At 36.8% G+C, this 25,419-nt stretch overlaps 2 protein-coding genes across 6 annotated transcripts in view; one reads left to right on the top strand and one right to left on the bottom strand.

The window, feature by feature from the left end:
• Positions 1 to 25,419, bottom strand: part of LOC131536018 (N-acetylmuramoyl-L-alanine amidase-like) — a 184,573-nt gene that overhangs the window by 140,529 nt on the left and 18,625 nt on the right. The window lies entirely within an intron of this gene.
• ilf3b (interleukin enhancer binding factor 3b) lies at positions 531 to 25,074 on the top strand. Of its 5 annotated transcripts, none has more exons than XM_058768617.1 (19): positions 531 to 658; positions 6,354 to 6,429; positions 7,490 to 7,719; positions 7,839 to 8,019; positions 8,103 to 8,250; positions 10,974 to 11,065; positions 12,814 to 12,909; positions 15,527 to 15,640; positions 15,855 to 15,947; positions 16,048 to 16,165; positions 16,271 to 16,384; positions 16,474 to 16,679; positions 16,761 to 16,913; positions 17,783 to 17,920; positions 18,060 to 18,203; positions 18,289 to 18,415; positions 20,876 to 20,923; positions 23,068 to 23,466; positions 24,287 to 25,074. In XM_058768617.1, the coding sequence occupies exons 2-19, from the start codon at positions 6,427 to 6,429 to the stop codon at positions 24,418 to 24,420; spliced, it is 2,538 nt and encodes an 845-aa protein (XP_058624600.1). In that variant the 5' UTR covers positions 531 to 658; positions 6,354 to 6,426; the 3' UTR covers positions 24,421 to 25,074. The 5 variants fall into 5 exon arrangements, with proteins under 5 accessions (XP_058624600.1, XP_058624599.1, XP_058624601.1 ...); XM_058768616.1 differs by having other exon boundaries at positions 532 to 658; positions 15,527 to 15,638; positions 15,850 to 15,947; XM_058768618.1 differs by having other exon boundaries at positions 533 to 658; positions 15,527 to 15,638; positions 15,850 to 15,947; positions 16,048 to 16,159.

Raw genomic sequence — 25,419 nt, 5'->3', positions numbered from 1 at the left:
GACCTGGCTTTCTTTTAAAAACTGGCACTCTTGGAAAAAGGTACAAAGCTGTCACGTGACGTTCCCCTAACATGTACCTTATATAGGCCTACCCCAAAAGTAGCCTGGGAGAAGTAGGGCTTGGGAGAAGAAAAGCCACATGGTTACACAGTTCTTTCTGTAATTTGCCGATTTCCGTTCCCCCAGAGGCCTTATTTTTCTTTGTGTTGCATCGCCCCCAAACGACCGAGCCCGTGTCCTACCGCTATGAATGGACCATTCTGACAGAAAAAAAAACCTATATAATAGTCATTCATTTGTCTTATTTAAATACAGTGTCTCAATTTACATTGCACTTTGCATTATTTTGATGCATACACAATTTGACTGATTTTCTCAGCTGACGCCTTCCTTTTCAAGCGAAAGAGAGAGAGAAAGAGAGAAAGAAAGAAAGAAAGAAAGAAGGAAGGAAGGAAAGAAAGAAAGAAAAATGTTCGATTTTGCAGTCGCCAGTCTGAATGACAAAGCCACGCCCTCTCCATTCACTCCTGTCTGTCGCTGACTCGCCATCGAACGATCCTATTGGTCCGCTGAGATCACGTGTCACTGTTCCAGCTTAGCGCACGCTGATTCTCTACAGCGGCAGAACAGTGGAAGGACACATCTTGTCGCTGCGCTGGTGAGTGGATGAAAAAACGTAAAATTCTTGAACATTATGTGGTTTAAAATGTTTTGAGGTGCAAACATGTCGAATGAATACATTTTAATTTATCATAAATGTGTCGTTTCAACATTTAAATGCAGCAGAAATGTATTTTTTTCGATGGCAAACGGCTATGGCTAGCGATTAGCACGCTAGCTCCTTATGCGTTTCACAAAAACAGCGAGAATTGAGCATTGCTTGATGATTTTTCTCTTACATTTATAATAAATAAGCTTAATAGTCTTCTTTTCTGTCTCATTGTATAGTTAAATCAACACTCCGACACAGCTTTTTAGTTGTTTTGGGGCAGGGTCACGACCATTTTATCTCTTTCGGTGTCTCTGGCCGTGTCTTAAAACCAAATGCGTATCTTGGTCAGAAAGTATTTTTGGGGGCACAATTAGCCAGATTTACGTGTACAAACCTAATTAGATCACGATGAATGTAATTTTAAGGACCAAATGTTGTATTAATGAAGGTAGATGTTTGCGCAGACTGTCCCCATTGTTTGGCTGCGATAAAATGGCCGCACAGCTGTGATGTGTACTGCGTTTCCCTTGTTTACTTCCCGCATTGTGTTACTTGAGGTACAATATCACGTCTGCTTGTATGTTCATTATGCAAGAGGTACGTTGTTATTTTTATTTTACTCATCTGTTTTAGATTTTGGAGATACAGGGGCGGGTTCGGCGTCAACAAGTGCGTGTCCTGCTTGTTAAATGAGAACAAATTATATAACGCAGTGATATATTAGTTTCACAGTGAAAAAGATCATTTAAGTTGAATAATTACACAATTTTGTTTCTCTAAAGTGTATTTGCATCAATCTTAAGGTACTTATGCTTAATGATAATATTTGAGGAGTACAGTCCCACCAGTGACAAAACCAAGATTTATTATTACTATTAAATGCATTATGTATTTTTGTTAGGTGTAAAAAAACGTTTTTAAAAATGAGTTAATCTCAGTATAAAAGATGATTAAAGGAAATAATAAAAAATGACTAAAATGTACAAATGGTGTAGTGTTTTATAATGCATAGAAGAACGTTATATAATATAATGAGATTATTTTACACATACATTTTTAACAATATAAATTGGCTCTTTATATATGAAAATACATTGCTAGCTTTTAACACTAAGGGTCTGTGGCATATAAAAGATTTTTAAAAAATCTGATTTAATACAATACAGCCTGTCTGGCCCAACTCCTGCTGCTTTTATTTTATTCCAGTTGAGTAGGGATGTAATGATTACTGGTTTGACGATAAATCGTGATAAAATTCCCCACGGTTAGTATTACCGTTTCATATTTTAATTATCATCAAAACCGTATTCGATTACCGGGATTTGAACAACTCATGATAAATAAATACTGTCCAGCATAAAGCACAGTTTTAAGTAACAGCCTCACCTGTGCACAGCGCGCAGAGTTTCGTTTTGAGTGAAACTGGGGCGGAAAAGCTGGGAGGTTTTAAAAGAGTCCGAAGGGAATTATACAAATGAATATCTGAATGAATTAATTATATGAATGTACCTCTGAAGGTTATAACTGTCTTCAGAAATGATTCAATGGCATTTTTTTTTTGTTATTTATTTATTTTTTGGTCATCTTTGCTCCATGTAATACCTAAAGGAAGTGTTCTCAATCGCAGTACTACGGAGTTTACGGGAAACAGCTGTAATTCAGCTTTTCAATAAGCGCCACCTACAGAGACTCGGCTATATTTACATTGAGGCTGTGTGCAGTTTCTGTCTGGCCAAAAACTGACCGAATTTGTATGCCCTGCTGTATATTTTGACCGGTTGATGAAAAACAAGCTTATGTTATCTAGAATTATTTATCTCCAGCACATTTTAACAATACCGTGATAATACTGATAACCGTGATAATTTTTGTCACTATAATCATGATAAGAAATTTTCATACCGTTAGTTGAATTTCTTTTCATTATTTTTGCCTCGGGCCAGTATAGTTGTGATGTTTGTAGCTTTTTATAACAATAGTAATTGAATAAAAGATGTGGCTCACAGCTGTAGAGCAGACGTGAGACGGTTCCCTTGTGAATTTTGAGGTCAGCAAACATTTCCTGGCAGTTTGCTATAAATGAAAAACACGTTTCGCCCAGATAAAGAGGTGAGAACAACTGATTTAGCACTTATGCAACAAGCATGGAGACAGTAGCTGGAAATGAGTTTCAGGGTTCAGAAAAATTCAAAAATCATGTCGGTTATGTGTTTAAAATTTCAGTCTGTAAATAAAATGGGTTTTCAATCTAAACGGGTTAGCATAAAGGAGGTTTCATGTGTTCTGAGCTGCTTGTGCTGCATCTCATATGCCTGGATGATGATATGGGTCTTAATGAGTCACTGTTTCCATGGAGATCCGAATATGTGATGCTCCTGTGATCTGTGAACATTTCCCAGGGTGCATGTAGAAGGATTATATGGATTAGGCCTTGATTTGTGTGGAATCTGAAGCTAAATCAAAATTGCTGGGTTTTTACTTCAAATCCTTTTTTGGCTTAAGTTATTGTTAAATACAGTGACAGTGATTTATTTTTTTTATCAAGAAACTTGTATTTGTGTCAGCTGAATGAATAAATAGGGTAAACGTACCCATTAAGCACTCTTCCATTTTTGAGATCAGATTATAAAAATGAAAATTTAATTTTCCTACTTGATGTCTTAATCAATTTATATGTTTGTTACTATATACCTCCTGTAATTTCAAGTCAATCAGATCATTGCACGCTGAGATATGAGTCTCCATGTGTTCACACGGTCTGGCGGCCATTTTGAAAGCTGTCTAAAGCCCCTTTCGCACCACTTTAGTTCCAGAACTAAAAGTACAGTACTAAAGTACTGAGACGATTTTGCATGAACTATTTCCCAGTACCATTTAAAGGGTTGCGTTCACACCGACAGTGGGTACTAGGAAGTGACGTAAGCCGGTGTGCGTGGCGTTCAACAACGTTAACAACAGGAGGATGGAGGATGCTGTGATCGGAGCTGTGTTTTTGTTGTGTCTTGCGGGGTTCACAATGGACTTGGGATGTCGACGTATACGTCAAGCGATTGAAGGATCGGAAAGGAGTTCAAAATGTTCAAAAGTGCCTGCACTGAAGCGTCCGTCCATCTATCACTGTTCTCCATTCTTGCGAAATATTAAGTTGATGCGATGTTTACACAGTATGTGTTTACACAGCGTTTTAAATCATGGAGAGTGAGGGCGGGTTTTCGTACGCGTTTAGCCAATCAGCGTACGCTTACGTCACGATAGTTCCTATGGAACCGTTTTAAACCCTGATCTGAAGTAGGACCTAATTAGTTCCTCCAAACGGAGTTCCGGCAACTAAAACAGTTCCTAGTTCCCACGGTGCGAACACGCCAAAAAGTGGGTAGTTCCACAATTAGTTCGGGTACTATGAAAAGGTTCCTGCGGTGCGAAAGGGCCTTAAAAACTTTAGACCAAAAGAGGAGCCCCTTAAATGTGCATTTTTTAGATGTTTAAGCCTTTATTTTGGGTAAGTTTCACTACTTATTGTAAAATTAAGAGATTAATATGCAAAGGTCTGAACATTATAACCTGGAGCTTGGATGTGGGAAATAATTACATTAGATCCAAAAGATAGTTTTAGCACCACAGCGCAGATGCTACAGAACACAGTTAGCTGACTAGCTGTATAAGATTGTGTGCTACGCTAATATATTACTTCACAGGCATTACTGGCTTGTACTTTTATGTCCATAATATTATAAATTGACAGTTTATTGCTGGTCTGTCGTTTTACAAAGATTTCATTATTTTGAGGTGAGCTTAAAGGGTTCAATACAATAAATCACACAGCTTCAGTGTGACATCGGTAAGAAAAAGTATAATTTCATAGATATTGTTAATAATAGTAGTTCATATTAAAATATGCATCAACTTAATACATGACCAAGACTATTTATTTAGCAAAGTCCTGTCATTTTAATAAATATTACATGAAATGTATTAAAAATTGTTGCTGCTCCCATTAAGCTCAGTGTGCTCTCTTTAAGCTCTTCCACATTGAACGTCTGTAAATACTGCATACACAGACTTTAAATATCAACTGATGGTTGCCACTTTAAGTTAAGTTAATTGATTTTCTATGGATTCTGTCGACTCAAATCTACAGACTGGCTCTGATCTTTGGCATCTAGCATCAGCTTCTCCAGACTGTAAATCTGTGGAAAATCGGGGGGAAAATCGTGTAGTGTATTAATATTTAATATTTATTTATTTTATTTTAACAACTTTTTGTACCGAAACCAATATCTTGTGCACTAAAAATGTCTCAATGTAGATTTTGGTGAGCTTAATAGGTACGTTTACCCTAGAGCCATAACTATACATTGTAGAGGTCGACCGATAGTGGATTATACCGATAGCTAGGTTGGACCACACTGGCCGATACTGATTAATCAACTGATAGTTTTCAAAATGGATACTGAAAGAGCTAGTGCTTTACTATTTTAAAAAAAAAAAAAAAGCAGCAACAGTACTGAACCATACTTTGTAAATGACTAAAAATATTAATATTATTTACTATGTTGATCATTAAAGTTATTTCATAGTTTGCTAATGTTAAAAGAAGAAACTTTAAAAGTAAAAATGTAGCCTATTAGTAGCTAATAGTGAATGTTGAAATGAACAAACTCTAACAAGGAACAATACTTCTACAGTTTTCATTTATGTTATGAATGGACTCTTATTGTTAAGTGTTACCATTTAATTTCAACAGTCATGCTTAAAGATGGCCATCTTTAAATATCTACACAAGGCCATAGCATTAAAATTACATACATATGGATATTGTATGTGTACTCTCACACTTTATTTGCTTCTATTTTTTAACACTTGATAATTATCTAATCAAAAAAAAAAAAAAAGTTAGTCACACATCGGGCAAAAGCGCAGCGCTGCGTCTAGGAGAACTCAGAGGTATCACAAACACACCAGACGCTTTGCGTTCAAATCAAGTGGCGGTCTAAAACAATTTATTTAATCACCAAACGGACATAAGTTTGCTTCAAGAATGAACAATGTGGCATAAATGAGTTTGAAGTTCGGTGTTTAAAAAAACAGCAAGCGGAAGAGAGAGCGCGATCTGTATTACAGCTCTCTACATGAAGCATACAGACTTTATTAGAGCCACAGAAAGACAAATGTTTTGCTGAAAAATGCACAATACATAATTCATAGCCTAGGGTGAAGTCATTATGTACATTCACAACGATTTGGGACAAATATAATGTAATTTAATAGAAAACTGTGAATGGCGCTCTGTTCCGCGGCAGGCTTTTCTGTCGGCTGTATTTAAATGCGCGTCTGGAGTTTCCCGCTCTGTGCAGCGCGCAGTGTCACGTGTCAAAATAAACAACACGTGCTGTCAGTGATTTCCACCTCTAGAGGCCGCTCTCGTACTGTATAATGCCAGCGGACCCTTCTCAGCCACTCCAGCAACGGTTGCAAACCGGAAAACTATCGGCATGGATTTTTGCCGATGAATCGGTCGACCTCTAATACATTGTACTACATTTTGACTGACACCGTCTTTAAAACAGCTTTGAAAGAATTATGTTTTTGCTGCTTTATAGGTTTTGACTGATTATGGAAACTTGATTGTTTTTCATTACAGACCAATTGGAGCAGCATTCCTCTTCCACATTTAGACCAACACTGCCAAACTGAAGAACCACTTTGTATCCATTATGGTAAAGTATACATACTTAAATGCTTCAGCAGTCTGATTTCTTCTAGGGCTGCACGATAAATCGCATGTGATTGTCATGCGCATCTCGTCAGTAAAGCCGGTTCTGTGATTAGTAGTAAATCTCCATCACGTGCTTTCAGATGGAGCAGCATTTAATACACAGAGCCGTAGATCACTGACAAGCTACGCAATATCGCGTTCATAATCGCACAAGAATCGCCTTCGATAATGAACACGATATTGCGTAGCTTGTCAGTGATCTACGGCTCTACGAATCACATGCGATTTATCGTGCAGCCCTAATTTCTTAAACTGCGTTAAATCTACTTACAAGTGCTAATTATGTACCATATAGTATTAATAAATTATACTAATATGCCAGTAATTACAGAAGAGCAGCCACACTGATTAGGGAAATGATGTCCAGCTTGTTTGCAAACAAACAGGAAATTTGGATGTTTTTGTTTACTTGAAGCTTGTTTATTAATATAAAGAGAAAAGGGTGCAAATGCGCTAGTGTTTAAAGACTTGATCAGTATGACTTTAGGTGTTTTTGAAAGAAGTCTCTTATGCTCACCAAAGCTGCATTTATTTAATGAAAATACAGTAAGGTCAGTGGTTTAAATATTGCAATAAATAATGTTATATATTTTAAAATGTCATTTGTACCTATGATGCTAAGATGAATTTTCAGCATCATTACTCCAGTCTTCAGTGTCACATGATCCTTCAGAAATCAGACTAATACGCTGATTTGCTGCTCAAGAAACATTTATTAATATTATCAGTGTTAAACAGTTACTTTTTCTCCACTTTTACATGTTTCTTCAGAAGTCTTTGATAAAATGTTCAAAAGAACTCTTTATTTAGAATAGAAATATATTGTAACATACATGTATTTACCACTTTTGATCAATTTAATGCGTCCTTGTTCAGTAGAGGTATTCATTCCGTAAGATAAAAATCTTACTGAACCCAGCCCATACAGTAGTATATGTGCACAACCTTTTGGTTTTAAGTTGTCGTGTATTAATGTTTTTTTTCTCTTTTTTTCTGTGAAGCCGCCTCCTATTCGTCATCGCTCCATGCGCATCTTTGTGAACGATGACCGCCATGTGATGGCCAAACACTCTGGCATCTATCCCACCCAGGAGGAGCTGGAAGGGGTGCAGAACATGGTGTCCCACACCGAACGCGCCCTCAAGGCTGTCTCTGATTGGCTGGACGAGCAGGAGAAAGGAAATGCCAAAGTGAATTCCTTAGAGTCTGATGGAGATGCCGAGAAAGAGACGTGAGAATTTTTAATTGCATCTTGTCTGTTCACCGTTTAATTTTACTGTGTCTGCATGATTAGTTACTGGAGTGAGTTAGTATCTCTCATGTAACTGACCCTCATATTTTGTTCTCCAGTGAACCAAAGTTAATGGAGCATCTCACGCGGTCCCTGCGAGGAGTCATGCGTGTGGGGCTGGTAGCTAAAGGTCTCCTTCTGAAGGGAGATCTTGACCTGGAGCTTGTGCTGTTGTGCAAAGACAAACCCACCATCACCCTGTTAAAGAAAGTTTCCGAGAACCTCGCTGTGCAGCTTAAGGTATGTCTGCATCTCTAATTTTAAACATGGTTTACAAAGGCAGAATAATAAACATGCGTGAACCTCAATGATTTTACCAACAGCTCATCACAGAAGAAAAATATGACGTTAAACAGTGCATCCGTGATGCCACCATTGTCATCAAGAACTCCAAGGAGCCACCGCTGACCCTCACCATTCACCTGACGTCACCTCTCGTGAGGGAGGAGGCTGAGAAGCAGGCCGCCGGAGGTAGGTTTGAAATCACGTGCCTTATGGTTACTCTAACCACCCTACAACCCCAGAGACAGCAAATGCAGATGGGATGGACTCAGGCAGGGATATTGTTTATTGGGCCTTCAATGGAGCTTGGGGATATTGTGTACAGACTAGTCATGTAACACAGATTGTTATGTTTACTGTCACCTGAAGTCTCACAGTTCCATGCAGCGTGATGTTAGAGTGTTGATGGCCCAATATACAGTAACATAAGTGATGGGTAAAGCTTTAAATAAGACCCAGTTCGCTTTGAAGTATTTAAAAGGAGAGTTTACTGAAGGCTTACTGAGAATTAAGAAACAAAATCACAAACCTTGTTGTTTGCATGTGTTCGTATAATGGAGAAGAAAGGGAACGGTTTGCATTGCAGCAAAAATGAGAAGCAGAAGTATTGTCGAGTTCTGGTTTGTTTGCCGGAACTTGTTGACAGAGCCTTTCTCAAAGAGGCTGGACGGAGGGCAGGAGGGTTATAGATAATGCTAGACATTAGGATACAGTGTAAATAAAATATTAGACCCAGAGTGATAATATATGGTCACAGTAACTCAATGGATCTTTAGTTTAGAGAATTGTGGGCAACCTTTTTTAGTTTAGTAAAGAGCTTTTTCAGGGCTAGAGTGTTTTATAGGGAAAACACCAAAATAAAACTTTTTCGGTAAGATAAAACAATTGACCTTTGGCTAAACCCCATTTTTGCAATCTTGCCAGCTTTTGCCATTCTTCATTTTATCAGACAAACTTCTGGTCTTTGGTCTGTGTAAGTTTTTAAACTGAAATATGGTAAAATGTTGCTACTAAATCTTTACCATTTTAAAGATTATAGTGGATTACATGTTAATAATTGTATGACATTGCTATCTTACAGTTGTTTTTAAATAAAGCTGCTCCCTTTGCTGTTTTTAGTCATTTTACTCTAAACTTCTACTGAAGAAAATGGCAGATTATGATACTTTGCATTTTCACAATTTAATCCAATTAATATAAAAATATGAAATTAAGTTTTACCACTACTTAAGCACATCTTATTAAAAAATAACACTTAGCACAAATATCTGGATGGTTCCTGCAAAACTTGTATGAGCAATGGAACAGTAACCAAAGGGTGACGGGGCTTAGCGAAGGGTCAATCGAGAGCAAACTTGAGGCCAAAGTCAAAGCCTAGCCCTATCTGTGACCCCTCGGTTAGTGACGCCTGCCTTAGACCATCACGAGCCATCAGTTTTGCTGCAGTGTGGACTCGTTTTGATCATACCTCTTGTGTATCTGACTACTGCTGCCTGTGGTTCAAAATCTGATTCTCTCTGTCAAGCCTTCTAGTTTGTCAATTTTAGGGACGCTGGACCTTTGACCAACTGGACGCTCTCTGTCTCGGAAGGGGCAAGGCAGTGCACCCAGAAAAAAAAACAAGGGGGTGAGGGGGAGGGGTTCCCCCATGTCACATGAATGCACAAATGCACTCGGTTCTCACTGATACACAAGCCATAGAAGAACCTCCCTTTGACATTCACTCACTGTACACCTTCATGCCACAAAATACAGCCACAAGGGCTCTGTTCCAAATCATAGTGAGCTGCCTACCTAGACGCCACCTTGAGGCATCATAGGTGAAGACAGTGGCAGAAAATTGTTGACGAAATCCTCACGTGTCTTCCATAGTTAGTCCAGAATGCATTAACCATAAATTACATTTATGCATTTTGGCAGATGCTTTTATCCAAAGCGTTATTAAAACACTTTCATAGAAATTTTTAACAGTAAACCCTTAATCCGTTTTAGTTTATGTAAAGCAAACTATATATAGGCTTTTAAATGACTCTTATAATATTTCAACTTGTGACTTGCCATGAAAATTGCCAAGGAATCTGGCATGGCACTGAAACACCAACCAACCAAGCATTATGATGGTTTTGGGCCTAAATTTGATCTAAAATGGTGTACTTTCATGTAAAGTGGTAGTTTACATAAATCTTTTGATCAGTTAATTCAAAAGTATCATTAAAATGGTTCTGTTTATTTAAAAAATACTGTTTTACTCAATATTTCTGTGTGCTTTATATTTTTTTTACATGCACACATTGGAATGAACCATGAACGTTTATGTACATGTTTTTAGTTTAAAATTTAATACAATATAAAGCTGCAGTTTGTAACTTTTTTTTTTTTTTTTTGGTTAAAAATTATCAGAAATCAATATTTGAGAAAGTACATAACCAGCCAGTGTTCAAAACTATCACCTTACTTCAGCCCGATTCACAACGGTTATCTTATAATAATGTTTTCTAATTTGAGAGGTACGGTTAGGTTTTCACAGGAAATTCGAGCATGCTGCTAATTAAAAAATGTTCTAATGTAGTAAAGCAATTTTAATTTTAATATAATAAAAATGCTCATTCAATGTCAAGTCCAATATATGTGTGTTAATAATGTAAAGTAGGAAACGACTAGATTTATGGGTTTTATTGTTGAGTGTAGCCTCACTTGGGTTTGGAACAGAGCCAGATGCTCCGGCCACTTGTAGATTTCTGTCCTGCTGTTGTGTACTAGCACAGGAAGGGTTGCTCTGGTTTGGGGGGGTTCCCCCTCCTCTCCCCTCCACTGCCTTTGGTAGGGGTTATCTGCCTCCTCCCCCCCGGCCGTGAGACAGAAAAACCCCTTGGTCAAACTGTACCTTGTCTTCTTATTCCACCTGCCAATAGAAACGCTATCAGTCAACGATCCCCCGGATGTACTGGACAGGCAGAAATGCCTGACTGCCTTGGCGTCCCTCCGCCACGCCAAGTGGTTCCAGGTTTGCATCTTGTCTTTATTTGTCTTCTAGTAGTTGAGTTTTTTTATTTTCTTATTTTTGTTTCTGTGTTAACCTTATTTCATGCTGTATTATTTATTCAGTTGTTTGTGTGGATGTGTTTTTCTGTGTAGATTTTATTTGTGGGAGTGTATTTGCCTCCGGTAGAATGTCATATTCTTGCTGGATGGTTTTGAATTGCGTTGCCAAGGACATCTTTGTCAATGCTGTCTGACCACTGCCTGGCTAATTTAACTAAATGTATTGTCGCATCGATAAACTGTTTATTACCTTTTTGAGACGTTATTGCCAGTATCAACTGCCGCTTTTACAGTCCAGTTTAACATTTGAACGCCTTGATTTAAAATTCAAATATTTCAGTGCAAATGGCAGGTGCAATATTTCTACAGCCCGCCATACCATTTGACACTTCGCTGGAGAATATTTTTTCCCAATATCATTTGAATTGTCCTTTATAGGAATGCTCTGACTTCAGTGCAATTTAACTTCAGTCATCAGCTTTTTTTGGCATAATATTGATTGCCACAATTAATTTTGACACTTTGTATTGCTATAATGGAATACAGACAGGAAACAAACATTAAAATACACAACTTTTCAAAAGTATAGTTATATCTAGCATCTCAACACTTTTGGTGTAAAGCTAGTAAACCCTGTAGCTTTTGAATGAGATGTGGAAAGAAACTAGAAAGGGATTATTTGGCTGGCTAGTAGGAAACATGGCATTTAAAACATTCATGTGAACTTTAACACTTTTACAGTTGTTTATCTTACATTTATTATAGAAAATGCAGTTTAAAAAAACATTTAGAACATATTTTAAAAGTTATTAATTATTCACTTTTATTCTGCAAGGTCACAAAGTGATCAGAAGTCACAGTAAATACATTTATAATGTTACAAAAGATTTCTATTTCAAATAAATGGTGTTCAATTTGAACACTTTATTCTTTAAAGACCCTGAAAAAATGTATCACATTTTCCACAATAAGATAATAAGGAAATAAGTAGAAATATAGAAGTAGACTATATGCATATTATAATCTTATATAAAATAAATTAAAACATCTTAAATTGTAGTATTTCTTAATATTACTGTTTTAACTGCTTTTTTTTTTTATTTAAAAAACAAAACAAAATGCAAACTTTCTGAACCATGAGACTTTTTTTATTGCATTAACATTATGCCACAAATGCTGCCTCTAAAACTTGTATTGAACCCAGAACATTGTTGCAAGTGTTAGATATTTAATGCAGGTCAGCTTTCGTTTGCCAAAAAGAAATATTGCACCTTTTCCACCATATTAGTGTATTCATGCTTTCACTGATGTCATGCAATGCTGTAAAAAGCAGCTGCATTTCCCAGATTTAATCCATATCTAGTATCTTCTAGTACATTCTCGCTTGTATCAATTCAGTTCTGATATTTAATAGCTAATCACAAGGCCAGCCATAAACACAAGCCCTGTTGTGTTCCTCTTCTCTTGAGCTTGACGTTTTTAATCTGCTCTCTTAATATCTGTTATATATGTAGCTTCTCAACTGAGTAATTGCTTTTTTTGTAACTCTTAACCATTTGCCACCCTTTCTACATTGCTAATGCTTATCGACACATTATTCAGTATCGGCAAATCTCACCCCTTTTCTTTTTGTTTATTGCTTTGATGTTGTCACATTATGATTCCATGAGATAAACCGCTGGATTGTATCCCTCCTGCTTTTGTCTCTAGGCCAGGGCTAATGGACTACGCTCCTGTGTGATTGTCATCCGTATCCTGAGGGACCTCTGTGCACGTGTTCCCACCTGGGCCCCTCTACGAGGATGGGTGTGTACAAAACAACCCGAGAATATAGGGGTTACTGATATTTAAATTGCAACAAAAGGGATGTGAGCTACGACTAATTTGACTGTCGTTTAAACGGAAGTTTTGTATCCGACTAGTCTAAAAGCTAGAAACCCCCAAAAAATGAAAAAAAAAACTGTGCGTATCTATATAACAGCCTAAACTTTGAAATACTAAATCTTTGAATCACACTGTCAAATCCCTCAATGAATTCTGCTAAAAATGGTCACGATTATGCCGTATGCTTGCGTTATCATCATTTAATTTTAGGCAGTCGTTAAACCAAAAAAGGAAGAGCACACACTCAACATAAACCAGTGCATAGCTTATTTATTCAGATCAGCTGGAGCAATGCAGAAATGGAAAATCAATCAATAGACTGACAGAATTCTTCATTTTCATATAACGTTAGCAAACTAAAACACAAGTCAAAAACAATAGGAAAGTTTATCAAGGAATAGCATTAAAACGGCCTTTAAAAATTTACTTCATGTTGGCTATATTGTCTAAAAACAAAACAATGCTCGTTTTACTTACTCAGACCATGTGCATCTGTTCAGTGAATTTAACATGTTAACGTGGTCTGGCGAAAGACGGGACCAGAGGCGATTCTGCACTTGAAAAAAAAACGCGCTCTGCAGGAACTGAAGTCACAGGCATGCAGAGAGATAACTACAAGCAAGCAGACAGTTTCGAAAAGAGCCTGGAAATCCTGCACCACCACCGAAGTGGGTCTTATGTCGAGTTCACACTGCACGATTTTCAAACTCGTCGGATCGCTGTTGTGTTCACACCGCGTGACTATCTGGGGTAGCATTCAGTCGCTGTTGTGTTCACATTGCACGATGGATCGGCGACAGGGGCTTTCACATTGCACGATTTCACAATAGGAAGAATCGCCGACAACTCTGTCTGATCCGCAAACTACGTTTCACACCAAAACACACGCGAGAAGTGATAATGAAATAACGCTAGAAGCTGCGTGCGTCAGCCCGTTGTTCTTGAGCGAGACTGGAAGTATTAAAACAATATAGCCCAAAAATTGTCTGTGCGCTGATTTCCAGCTACAAAAACAAAAACAGATTATGCAGGAGGGAGATGCAGGGAACAGGGATTGTGTTCTGCAAAGAGTGGTAAATAATAATTTTGCAGTAACTGTTATGCTGATGTTGCGGCTGGTCAAGCGTTTGTGCTTGTTTCTGTATGATATAATTGTACATATTAAAATACTGATATGGTCTATAACTCCTCACCAAACTTCCCTCTGCCCTGTATCTTTGTCTCTCATTGGCTGAAGGTCATCGTGATGTAGTTTTCAGTCAGAAATCATTGCACACAGCGTGATTGTGAATCGCCGACAGCTCCAGACATTTAGCATTTGTATTTAGCATATTTATCAAAACCTGTCTGCGAGTGAAAAATCGGGCTAAAATCGTGCAGTGTGAACTCTGCATTAGAGGAATAGATGGAGGGGATCGCGGGCCGCAGCGGCGGGTTGTAGTGTTTGACATTTACTGGCTTTGAATAGCCTCCAAGCTAACGCATATGTGCCTGTATTGAATATGATTACTCAGTTATTGTAAGCCAATTTGACATTACACAGTTTACACACAACTTTTCCGTTTCCTTCTAATTCAAATAATCCCACACCTTGCTGGTTCTTCGCTGGTCATTTTGATCTCGCTGCAACTGACATGAAGAAAACGTATGCGAGGTTTGAGGTAAAAATGTAGTTTCTGCCCAGATACGCTTTTAAAAATATTTATATATTTAAATATTTTGATATGTATTTTCAAAAGTTTTATTTTAACTTATTTAAAATGTTTTAAATGTAACGTTAAAATGGTGGTAATTTGAATGATAAAATCATGTTTTGTATTTTTCAAGAGCAGGGAGAATTGTAAAACAAGCTGTTGTAGCATGTCTTCTGATTGATCTTTTAGTTTTAACATTTCTTATTTATTTTTGCATTGAAATGTAGACCCAATAAGTGAATTGCATTTAAATTTCCTATTTACACATTTTTGTCAATTTAATGCTTTAATTTGGTGTGTTTATAATAAAATAACGCATTAAAATTAACATTTAGCACATCCACACATTTTCTTTAATATCTGTGATTGCAAATGTTACACAAGCTTAATAAACAAGAGGTTTATATTGTTTTAGACAAAATATTGTCAGTTTTGTGTTTTTGCTCAATTTTGACAATGGAAGTAGTTCCAAAAAAAAGCCACAGCAGAGCTGTTGTGCGATTGGTTTATCGGCACATCATGCAGTTAATTAGATTAAAAATGTATCGATTAACAGCCCTACTATATAGTCTTCAAAACATGCTGATTTTAATTTTGATTAATTTGTTTTATTACAATGTACTTGAATATTCAATGAAAAAGTAAGCTCTTAGTAGTTTTAAAATTATTTTTTCATATCAAATGTTGAGACCTCATTACAATTTAAGAATTAATGTGATATTTTTTTCTACAAGCATTGATGTTTGTTTGTTTTTTTTCCCCCTGTTGATTCTTTTTAGATAAAAATAATATAGGCAAATGTTTAGATGTTGGCATCTATCTGATGTAGCTGTTGTTTCTTGAAGCCCTTAGAGCTGCTGTGCGAGAAGGCGATTGGCACTGGGAATCGGCCAATGGGAGCAGGAGAAGCTCTCCGTAGAGTTCTCGAGTGTCTCGCATCTGGAATCCTAATGGCTGGTAAATCAGCTCCACACTTCATATCTAAAATAGATTACAAAATGACTGCCTGTCAGTATATCAAAATACAGTATGAAGACCATTTTTGAGTGCACTGTTCACATTATAGTATATTATATTGTTATATTGACCAAGCAGCATTATGTAGGCCTGAGAAGTCTAGAATACTACAAAGATGCTTTTAAAATTTCTTAATTTGAATGTGAATCAGATGGTTCAGGCATTTGTGACCCTTGCGAAAAGGAGCCAACAGATGCCATCAGTCACATGGACCGCCAGCAGCGGGAGGACATCACCCAGAGTGCTCAGGTTTGTCCACAATTTACTGTTTTTATTACAGTTTTGCATTTGATCGCTTTGAGATCTCATTTGAGCGTAATGGGTGACGTGTTCATTTTTTGATTGACAGCACGCCTTAAGGCTTTCAGCTTTTGGACAGCTGCACAAAGTACTCGGCATGGACCCGCTTCCTTCAAAAATGCCCAGAAAACCAAGGAGTGACACACCTATTGACTACACAGGTAAAAGTGAGTGAAAGTGGACATTTTTCATTACTTCATGGATGTTTTGTGGATCAAATCTATCTATTTTGAAGCAAGAAACTTGACTTTAGACATCTTTCATCTCCATAGTTCAAATCCCACCCAGCACAACCTACGTGCCGCCAATGAAACGCCCCATGGAGGAGGAGGAGGCTACTGATGAGAAGAATCCAAACAAGAAGAAGAAGAAATTGCAAAAGAAATGTAAATATTGTTCAGATGTTCTTAATCTGCTTATAGTGGAGTTCTGCAGAGCTTTGCACATAAAACATGCCTTGTTTTCTGGCCTTCAGCTCCAGAGGAGAAAGCAGAGCCGCCACAGGCCATGAATGCCCTAATGCGTCTGAACCAGCTAAAGCCGGGTCTGCAGTACAAACTCATTTCTCAGACCGGGCCCGTCCATGTGCCGGTGTTTACTATGGCCGTAGAGGTGGACGGAAAGAACTTTGAAGCTTCTGGTCCCTCCAAACGCACTGCGAAACTCCACGTAGCTGTCAAAGTAAGAGACCGTGATCAATTATTTGGAATACTGGATCAGTCTAAAACAGTAGAAACTGAATTTTTTTTATTCCTTCTCCAGGTCTTGCAGGATATGGGTCTGCCAACAGGATTGGAGCAAAAGGTAGCTGAACTGGTGAAACAGGAGGAGCCGGTGACCACACAGGAGACTTTGCCTGCAGTGACCCAAATGGAGCCCGAACCAGCACCAACCACAGACAGCCCCACTGACGAGGTACTGATTTTGTTTATTTACATGTTCTTTATGTATCCAAATAGTTGCTCATGAAGACCAAAATGTAATATCACAGATTGCAATACAATTAATTAATTAGCAACTTGTGGGTATTTTTTGGATGCAAATAAAAAATGATTACATTAAATTCTAAAGAAGATTTATGAATTACAATATATTAAGGTATTTATTTAATTTTTTTGTGAACTATTTAATATTTAAAGTAAATTACATCACAAGGACACTCAGTCTCACCAGTTTGTGGTCAGTAAGATAGATATATATATATATATTTTTTTTTTTTTAATTAATACTTTTAAATTGATCAAAAGTGAAAGAAAAGACTTGAATTGTTACAAAACATTTCTATTTAAATTAAATTCTATATTTATTACTCATGAAAGAACATTGATGCAATTTCCACAAATATTGTAAGCAGCACAACTGTTTTCGATATTAATAGTAATAAGAAATGTTTCTTAAACGGCAAATGATTGAAGACTGAAGTAATGATGCTGAAAAGTCAGCTTTGCCATCACATAAATGTTACATTTTAGATTATATTACAATAGAAACTGTTATTTTATGAATAATATTAATGTTTTACTGTGTTTTTGACCAAATAAATGCAGCCTTGCTGAGCTTGAGCGTAAGAGACTTCTTTCAGAAACATCTTACTGACCCTAAACTTTTAAACAGTAGTGTATGGCATCACTGAGTAACTTACTTTAACTGTAATGTTATACATGCAGAAAAGTGCAAATTCTATTCATTGTGGTTTAATTTTGACTAGTTAGTCACACCAGTCCTCTAGTAATGTACCTTACTCAGTCTTATTAGAGCTTATTCCTCCGTTTTTGCTTTCTCAGAGCGCTCGGCAGCAAGGGCCCATCCTAACCAAACATGGAAAAAACCCGGTCATGGAGCTCAATGAAAAACGCAGAGGCCTGAAGTACGAGCTCATCTCTGAGACTGGTGGAAGCCACGACAAACGCTTCGTCATGGAGGTGAGGACACAAACTTGGAGACACGTTCTAGTTTTTCATATTACGTGTTTGTATGGTCGAATTTTCATTACATTCATCTTATATATTCTAGACAGATCAAATAAAAAAAGCTGCTGCTTTTTTCTATTTTTTGCTCCAGGTGGAGATTGACGGACAGAAGTTTCAGGGTGCTGGATCTAATAAAAAGGTGGCGAAGGCCTACGCAGCACTTGCAGCCCTGGAGAAGCTCTTCCCAGAAGGCTCCAACTCGGAGGCAAACAAGAAGAAGAAAATGCCTCCAATGGTACGCCCGACTCTTCCTGTTTTCAGAGTCATTATGATCTTCACTTATATATTCTGTGCATAATTGACTGATTTGTTAATTTCAGCATCCCGCTGGATTTGGGATGGTGAGTGGGCCGCCTGCTGACATGGCGGTCAATCCCAGAGGCAGAGGAAGAGGACGTGGCAGGGGCCGAGGCCGGGGATTTAACAATGGTGGAGGATTCAATCAAGGTACAATTATAGTGCTGTCTGAAAGCATCAGTTTGCATTAGGCTTTTAGACAAACCTTAGCACTCAAAGACCCAGCAATGTTTTAATCAAACAATTAAAAACTTTCACTAAATATGGATAAAAACTACAGCTAACTGTAGCTGACACTGAAGATTCTGACATCAGTTCTGGTGGGAAAATTGTCTGAGGTTAACTGTTAATCTGAAATTCTTTACACTTGGAACAAATGCAAAATAAGTGTATGGTATTTGATGTTTAAAAAATAGTGCTGTCAAACGATTAATCGCAAGTTTTTGTTTACATATGTATGTGTACTGTTTATTTGTTTTGAATATATAAATACACAGACATACATTATTTTTAAAATATTTACATTTATATATTTATATTATATGTAAAAAAATATTTAATATATAAACATATATTTTTCTTAACTTTATACATGTTTGTATTTATACATAATAAATATACACAGTACACACTCATATTACGTAAACAAACTTTTATTTTGGATGCGATTAATCATTTGACAGCACTATTTAAAAATAATAATAATAATTTGTGTGTAGTGATGGGGGGGGGCATAAAATTCCCTGAAGTTATGAATGTACATAACTTTGAGACCATAAATGCAAAGCTTTCTCTTACATTAATTATTCTCACACAATTAAGCCTATTGAATGAATGGTACTATATATAAAATATTTTTGTTAAAATATAAAATAGTTTTGGCATTCCCATTGTTAAATCATAGTATTAAAATGAATGCAGTATTTTTTAGGGCTGCCACTAACAACTATTTTTATTTTGATTAATGTAAATGATTAATTTCCCACAAAAAAATCAACAATTTTACTTAAGAATATTTTATTAAACCAAATGAAATCCAAATTTCTATTAAATCCTTTTTTAAAGCATAAGTAAAGTGCAACAGAGTGCAAGAAGCAAGTGTCCATCTCGGTCCAAATCACTGAAATCAAAGTTCAGTATTATAGTGTAAGAATGACAACACATCCAAGTGTTCTAGTCTACTAATAATACAATTATAATCAAAAAACACCTTTTAAAGGAGTATTTACCAGAAATATTATTTACCAGAATTTATTTAGGTGAAAAATGTAAATGCAGTTATTTCTAAGAAAAAAAAAAATCAATTAATTGGAGATGCTTTTGATTATTAAAAGAGAGTATAGAAAAATTAAAATAGAAAAAAACTGAATTTGGAAATAAAACGGATTTCATAGGGCCCTATGATTATAAATCTATTTTTATTACCATAAAAAAAATTACGTGAACAATAGCTTTTAAAATGACTTAATTACATATATTATAGCAATGATGCAATAATAATTAGTTCAAATAAAGTATCAAAAGCAAGAAATCATATTGAATCTTATTGAACAAAACTGTTAAAATACATTAAGTATTATAAACAATAGAGCTAATTTACATTAAGCATTACAACAAAGGCCTGCAGGGGGCGTCGATGACCTGGTGAATATTTTTACACATTACTGCTTGATCTAATCCTCGTTTAATATTGACCAAGATCCATTTAATTTAAATGTCCACTTAATCTTTAATATTTGGCCATTTCTTTAGGACAGAAATGCTGTAGCCACTGTAATTAAATGAGTTTACAGGTTTTGATGTCCACACATTCAGAGTAAGGGTTTGAGGTTTTATTTTGAAATCGTGACGTATTCTCCTGTTTGTGTAGATTTATAAATGATTTACCTTACAAATCTGATGAAATGGCGCACATTGCATTCCCAGATGAACGTTAATAAACCCAAACTCACAACAACATGCAGAGACGGAGTTTGAGACGCTCCACACATGTAAATGATAAAAGTTCCTCTGGAGCTGCTGTGAACGGAGCCGCTGTGTGACGCACGAATGTAACCTACATGCATATAAATAATTAAAGTGCATAGACTGTATTAGAACTGCATCACATATAATTATTTTATTAAATTGTAACGTTTGTGAATTCACAATTATGCTTAATTATGATTTTTAAATGGGTTTAAATATATCATGCAGCCTTGGAAAATAGTCTAATGTTTTATGGATTCTTGTCTGTGAAAATCTACTATTTGACAAAAATCGACGAATCGCGACAGCCCTAGTATTTTTAAAATATACTTTGATATGAATATTTGACAAATTTATGAATTCTCACTATTTGACCATTTAATTAGTGACTGTATCTTTACTGGTTGAAACATGTTACTTTTCAGATATATTTGTGCTCAATTATGAATTTAAAGGCTTAGTTTATCAAAATAGTGGTGAAATTTTACAACCCTAAATATTGTGGTTTTTATAATTAATGGCTTCCTTGAGCTATGATTTATACATGAATTATGCCTCTAGTTGTGTCTAATAAAACACAAGTCCTGTTGACTTGCATTTGAACACACAAATATTCTTATCTCTATCCTTGTCCCCTTTTAGGTGGATATGGAACGTATGGATATGGCGGCAATAACAACTCTGGCTACAGTGAGTATTTTCCTATTTCTCACTGGTGCCACTGAATCTACTCTTTTTTTTTTCTTTTTCTTTTTTTACTTCATATCTTTTAGCATTATCCTTGTTTACTATTTTTGACTGCATCTCAAGTTAAGAAGTCTGTGCACTTTGCTCTGGATCTATTTAAACTGCTACTCTGCTAGTTTAGGGGACATGTTAATGATGTCTTTAATGGAAGTGTGCGCTATTGTATTTTCCTTTTGATTTTACATTTCTCTGCTTTGTTGTGCCATGGGACGCAAACTTTCCTCGGCGAAAAACGAGAAATGTTCCCAACATGCCAACGCCACTTTCTGAGGAAAGACCTTCTTGAGGGTGACCGGAGCAGAGAAATCTAAAAAGAAAAAAAAACACATACACAGAAAACTATCTTTGACCTTGATGATAACTGATTGACATCCTTGACTCATGCCCGTTGACGTTTGTCATGGCATGCCAAACACAGAAGACGTCTAATTCTGTGCTTCTCTGCTCTGTCTCACCCTTTAGGTGACTTTGTCTCAGACTCCTATGGCTACCACGAGTTTGCGACATAAACCGCCCAATGTTTTCAATAAGCACGCAAATGTGAAACGAAAAATAGAGACAGAGGGGAAAAAAACACTGGTTACCCTCATTATGAACTCGTTTCCTTGTGATGTTTCGCCCTCAATCTCACCTCAAAAAACCTGCACCAACGATCAACCAACACTGTGGATGTGAACGGGAGTTTCTGCCTGCGGAAATCAAGAAAAGCAAGACATTCTGACGTATTATTTGTGCCGCGGTCAGCGCAGTCGAGCAATGTGATTGCCTAATGGATGGTCACAAAGTAGCGGACTGACATTTCATAATGACTGCATCTTCACTCTGAAGTCACTGTATAAGCCATTTTTTGCCAACAGTTTAGTTGTTTTTCCTGGAATAATGTTCCTGGTAGATTTTTAATTGTCACTTCCATACATTGCCATGTCTTTAACGTTTTAAAGTTTATTTATTTTTCTTTTTGTAATTGCGATCAATGCCATTGATAGTGAGAAATTGGGTTTGTGAGGAGTAGGCACAGATTTTTAATATCAGAATGTTATCAATTCTGTGAACTATTGAACAAATGGGGTATATTTGCTGCATTTTTGTTTTTAAATTTGATGTTTGTGAATCACATCATATTTTGCAATAAATTTGATTTCATTTACAAACCTGTGATATCTATGTACATTTTTATTAGTAGAAGTATTAGTTTAGTTTTTTGGGGATTCTTTTGGAAATGAAACTGATTTGCATAGGTTTCAGGAAAACTTTAGCTAGTAATACAATTGAAACCTTTTTCACTCCTCTTCTAGTATTTTGCAATGAGCTTGTGGCCTCTTCTATTCAATCCAGAAAAATCTTTATATACGGATATGCAAATCCATTATTACTGCAATTGCTTTCGAAACCACTCGTAACATGTTTTAGAAAAGTAAATTGATGTTAAGTTGAGGTCACTAAATTTTCAGCGTGCAGAATTGTTTCAGACAGTGCAGTGGTCATGATGTGACAAACTATGCAGCACCTTTTTTTTTTTTTTAAGAAACAACTTCAACGTATAACACATCTAACATGTAAAAATATGCAGTCTACTCCACTTTGTGTTGTTTTAATTCAACCCTGACATATTGATCTTCTATTGGTCACGTCTTGATTAATTCGTAGGTCCTTTTTTGAACTTTGTAGAGCAGCGAAATGCGAAACATTTTAACAAAAACTTGCATTTCTGCTCTTGCATTAGCATGTGTTTAAATGGTAGTGAATTTACAGAAAAGTGTAGTGTGACACATTTACTATTTCAAAGCCAGAAAATGCAGATGGTGGTTTTATTGAAGCTTGGGTTAGTAACTCGCATCTAAATGGGAGAACTGAGACTTCAAGATATCGTATCCCACAAAAAAATGTAATAATTTTTGGTAGTGTTAAGTATTACCCTGAATTGATGTATATTTTGTATCAAGTTTCAATGTACAGCAAAAAGGTTTTAGGTTTGTTACTTAAAAGCCAGTAATATGTTGATTCTGCATAAGCATTCATTCTATAGTGTGAATTGAGTTAGAATTGAATGCCCATCTGTTAACTTTTCCTGTATTATTCCTCTTCAGATTTTTATAATAACGGAGGGTCGAATGGTGGACCAGTGGCCTCAGGTCCTGGATCATCAGGTCCAGGCATAAACGCGTCTTCTGGAGGTGCTGCAGGGGCGGGTGGTTTCGGCTCGTATTACCAGAGTGATGGCAGCTTCTCGTCCCCTACTGGGACCCCCAAACCGGCCGGCAAGAAGCTGCCCATGCACCAAAACACCAAGCCTCAAGGATCCGGAGTGGGCCAAGGGGGTTCCTTTGGTCAGTACGGCCAGGGCTTTGGACAGAAGAAGAACTTCGGCCAGGCTCAAGGTGGTGGTGGTGGCGGAGGAGGAGGAGGAGGTGGTGGTGGTGGAAACTTCAACTACAGCACTGCTTATCCCTCACAAGTGACCGGAGGACAGGACTACAGCTATGAAGGTGATGAAAACAGTCCGAGTTACAAGTTAGAGAGTCTTAAAGGAATCGTTCACCCAAAAATTAAGACTAGCTGAAAATGTACTCCCCCCTCAGGCCGTCCAAGATGTAGAAGAGTTTGTTTCATCAGAATAGGTTTGGAGAAATTTAGCAATTCGTCACTTGCTCACCAATGGATCCTCTGCAGTGAATGGGTGCCGTCAGATTGAGAGTCCAAACAGCTGAGAAATGAAAAGCTGTGTGTTTTGTAAGAATGTAAGAATTTATTTATAAACATGCAGCTTTTTGGCGTGCTGTGGATTGTGATGTGTTTATCAGCTGTTTGGACTCCCATTCTGACGGCACCAATTCACTGCAGAGCATCCACTGATGAACAAGTGATGTAATGCTACATTTCTCCGAATCTGTTCTGATGAAGAAACTAATTTTGCATGGCCTGAGGATGAGTGAATGAATGAGTCAAAAATGAGTTTTCATTTTTTGGTGAACTATTCCCTTAAGGCCCGTTCACACCAAGAACTATAATGACAATTATATTAGCGTCCATACCAATGTTGTGGTCGTTGGTTGGTGTTAGTGTGTGCTGCAGATACATCGTTTATTGCTTTAAATGCTCTTGGGTGGATTCTTATTGGCTGGCAATGATTTTATCGTGAATCAGCAGGGGGAAAAATGTTCTGAAAGTGATTCCAATGATATTGTCATTATCGTTATAGCTGTGGTCTTAGAACGACTATCATCCTTGGTATGAATGGGTTTTAACTATTTTAAATGTTGTGTTTTTTTGTTTTTATAACTAATTCTGATCTGGTCTCTCTCATAGGTTACAGCAACCAGGCAAACTACAGCTCACAGGGCGGAGCCAACCAGAATTTCGGTGGTAGCTCCGCCTCCTACAACAGTGGACCAGCAGGTTACGGCCGGGGCGATCCGAGTATGAACTACCAGTATCGATAAACCTGCCTTCCTGTGTGCAGTCCTGCATCATCATTTCCAAACAAGGAGCATCATCCGTTCTGATTCTGTCGTTCTCGATTTTTGGTTTCTATCACCAACACCTGAGCTAAAAAAAATAATAGCAGTCTCTAAACTGAAATAGTGACAATACACAAAATAGTGTGTTTTCATGTTTCTTTGGAAGTTTGTGTATTTTTATTTTTAGTTACTTCAAATCTGTGAACTCCCCCCAAACTACTGCCCTCAAACGGGAGAAGTGATCTAAACCCAAAGCGACGCATGCGAAGACCTGATAATTTGTTAATATGCAGTGACAGGACGCTCAGTCCTTGAGTGATTTTAACCATTCACACATGCATAAATATAAGATGCATCAATCTCAAGCTGTAAATCATTAGTTTTATGATTTTTTTTTTTTTTTCCTTTTTCTATATTTGACCAGCAACATTTCATGATTTTGCCTGTAATGGTAGGCTTTTGTTTTAAATTATGAATGCACATGTGACATTGTTTTAAATGGTTATGTGACAGTGAAAGTTGTGATGTGTCAGGTCGTTGTAGCATTTGGCTGTTTTGGGTGGGGGGGCCTTTATTTTTCCGAACAATGTTTAAAGAATGTGCGGTGTTTGTAATAAAGGATTTTATTTTGGAGGATGTCTGATCTCTGCAGTGTTTTTGAATGCACTTCTCCAGGTATTTTGCTCATAGTTGTGTAAACATAATATATACAGTTTGATCCAAAAGTCACATTGAAATCTGGTATTCAAAATATAATGAAATCTAAACCTGAAAATAAAGTTTTAGGATGTAAAATGTGTTTTTTTTTTTTTTTTATTATTAAATGTGAACGGCACGATTGAAAACGCTGGTGCTAATAATTATGCAAATCTTTTATGTTTGAAGGTTTAATAATAAATATAGATCTGCTTTAAATATACAGATTTTTAAATTAAAAAGGTTTGTGAAACTGGCTATTGAAAACTTATTTGTTAAAAAATG

This window comes from Onychostoma macrolepis, chromosome 03 (genome assembly GCF_012432095.1).
Source record: "Onychostoma macrolepis isolate SWU-2019 chromosome 03, ASM1243209v1, whole genome shotgun sequence".
Lineage (NCBI taxonomy): Eukaryota > Metazoa > Chordata > Actinopteri > Cypriniformes > Cyprinidae > Onychostoma > Onychostoma macrolepis.
Note: the sequence above shows the minus strand (reverse complement) of the source record. Positions and strands in the feature narration are given on the sequence as shown.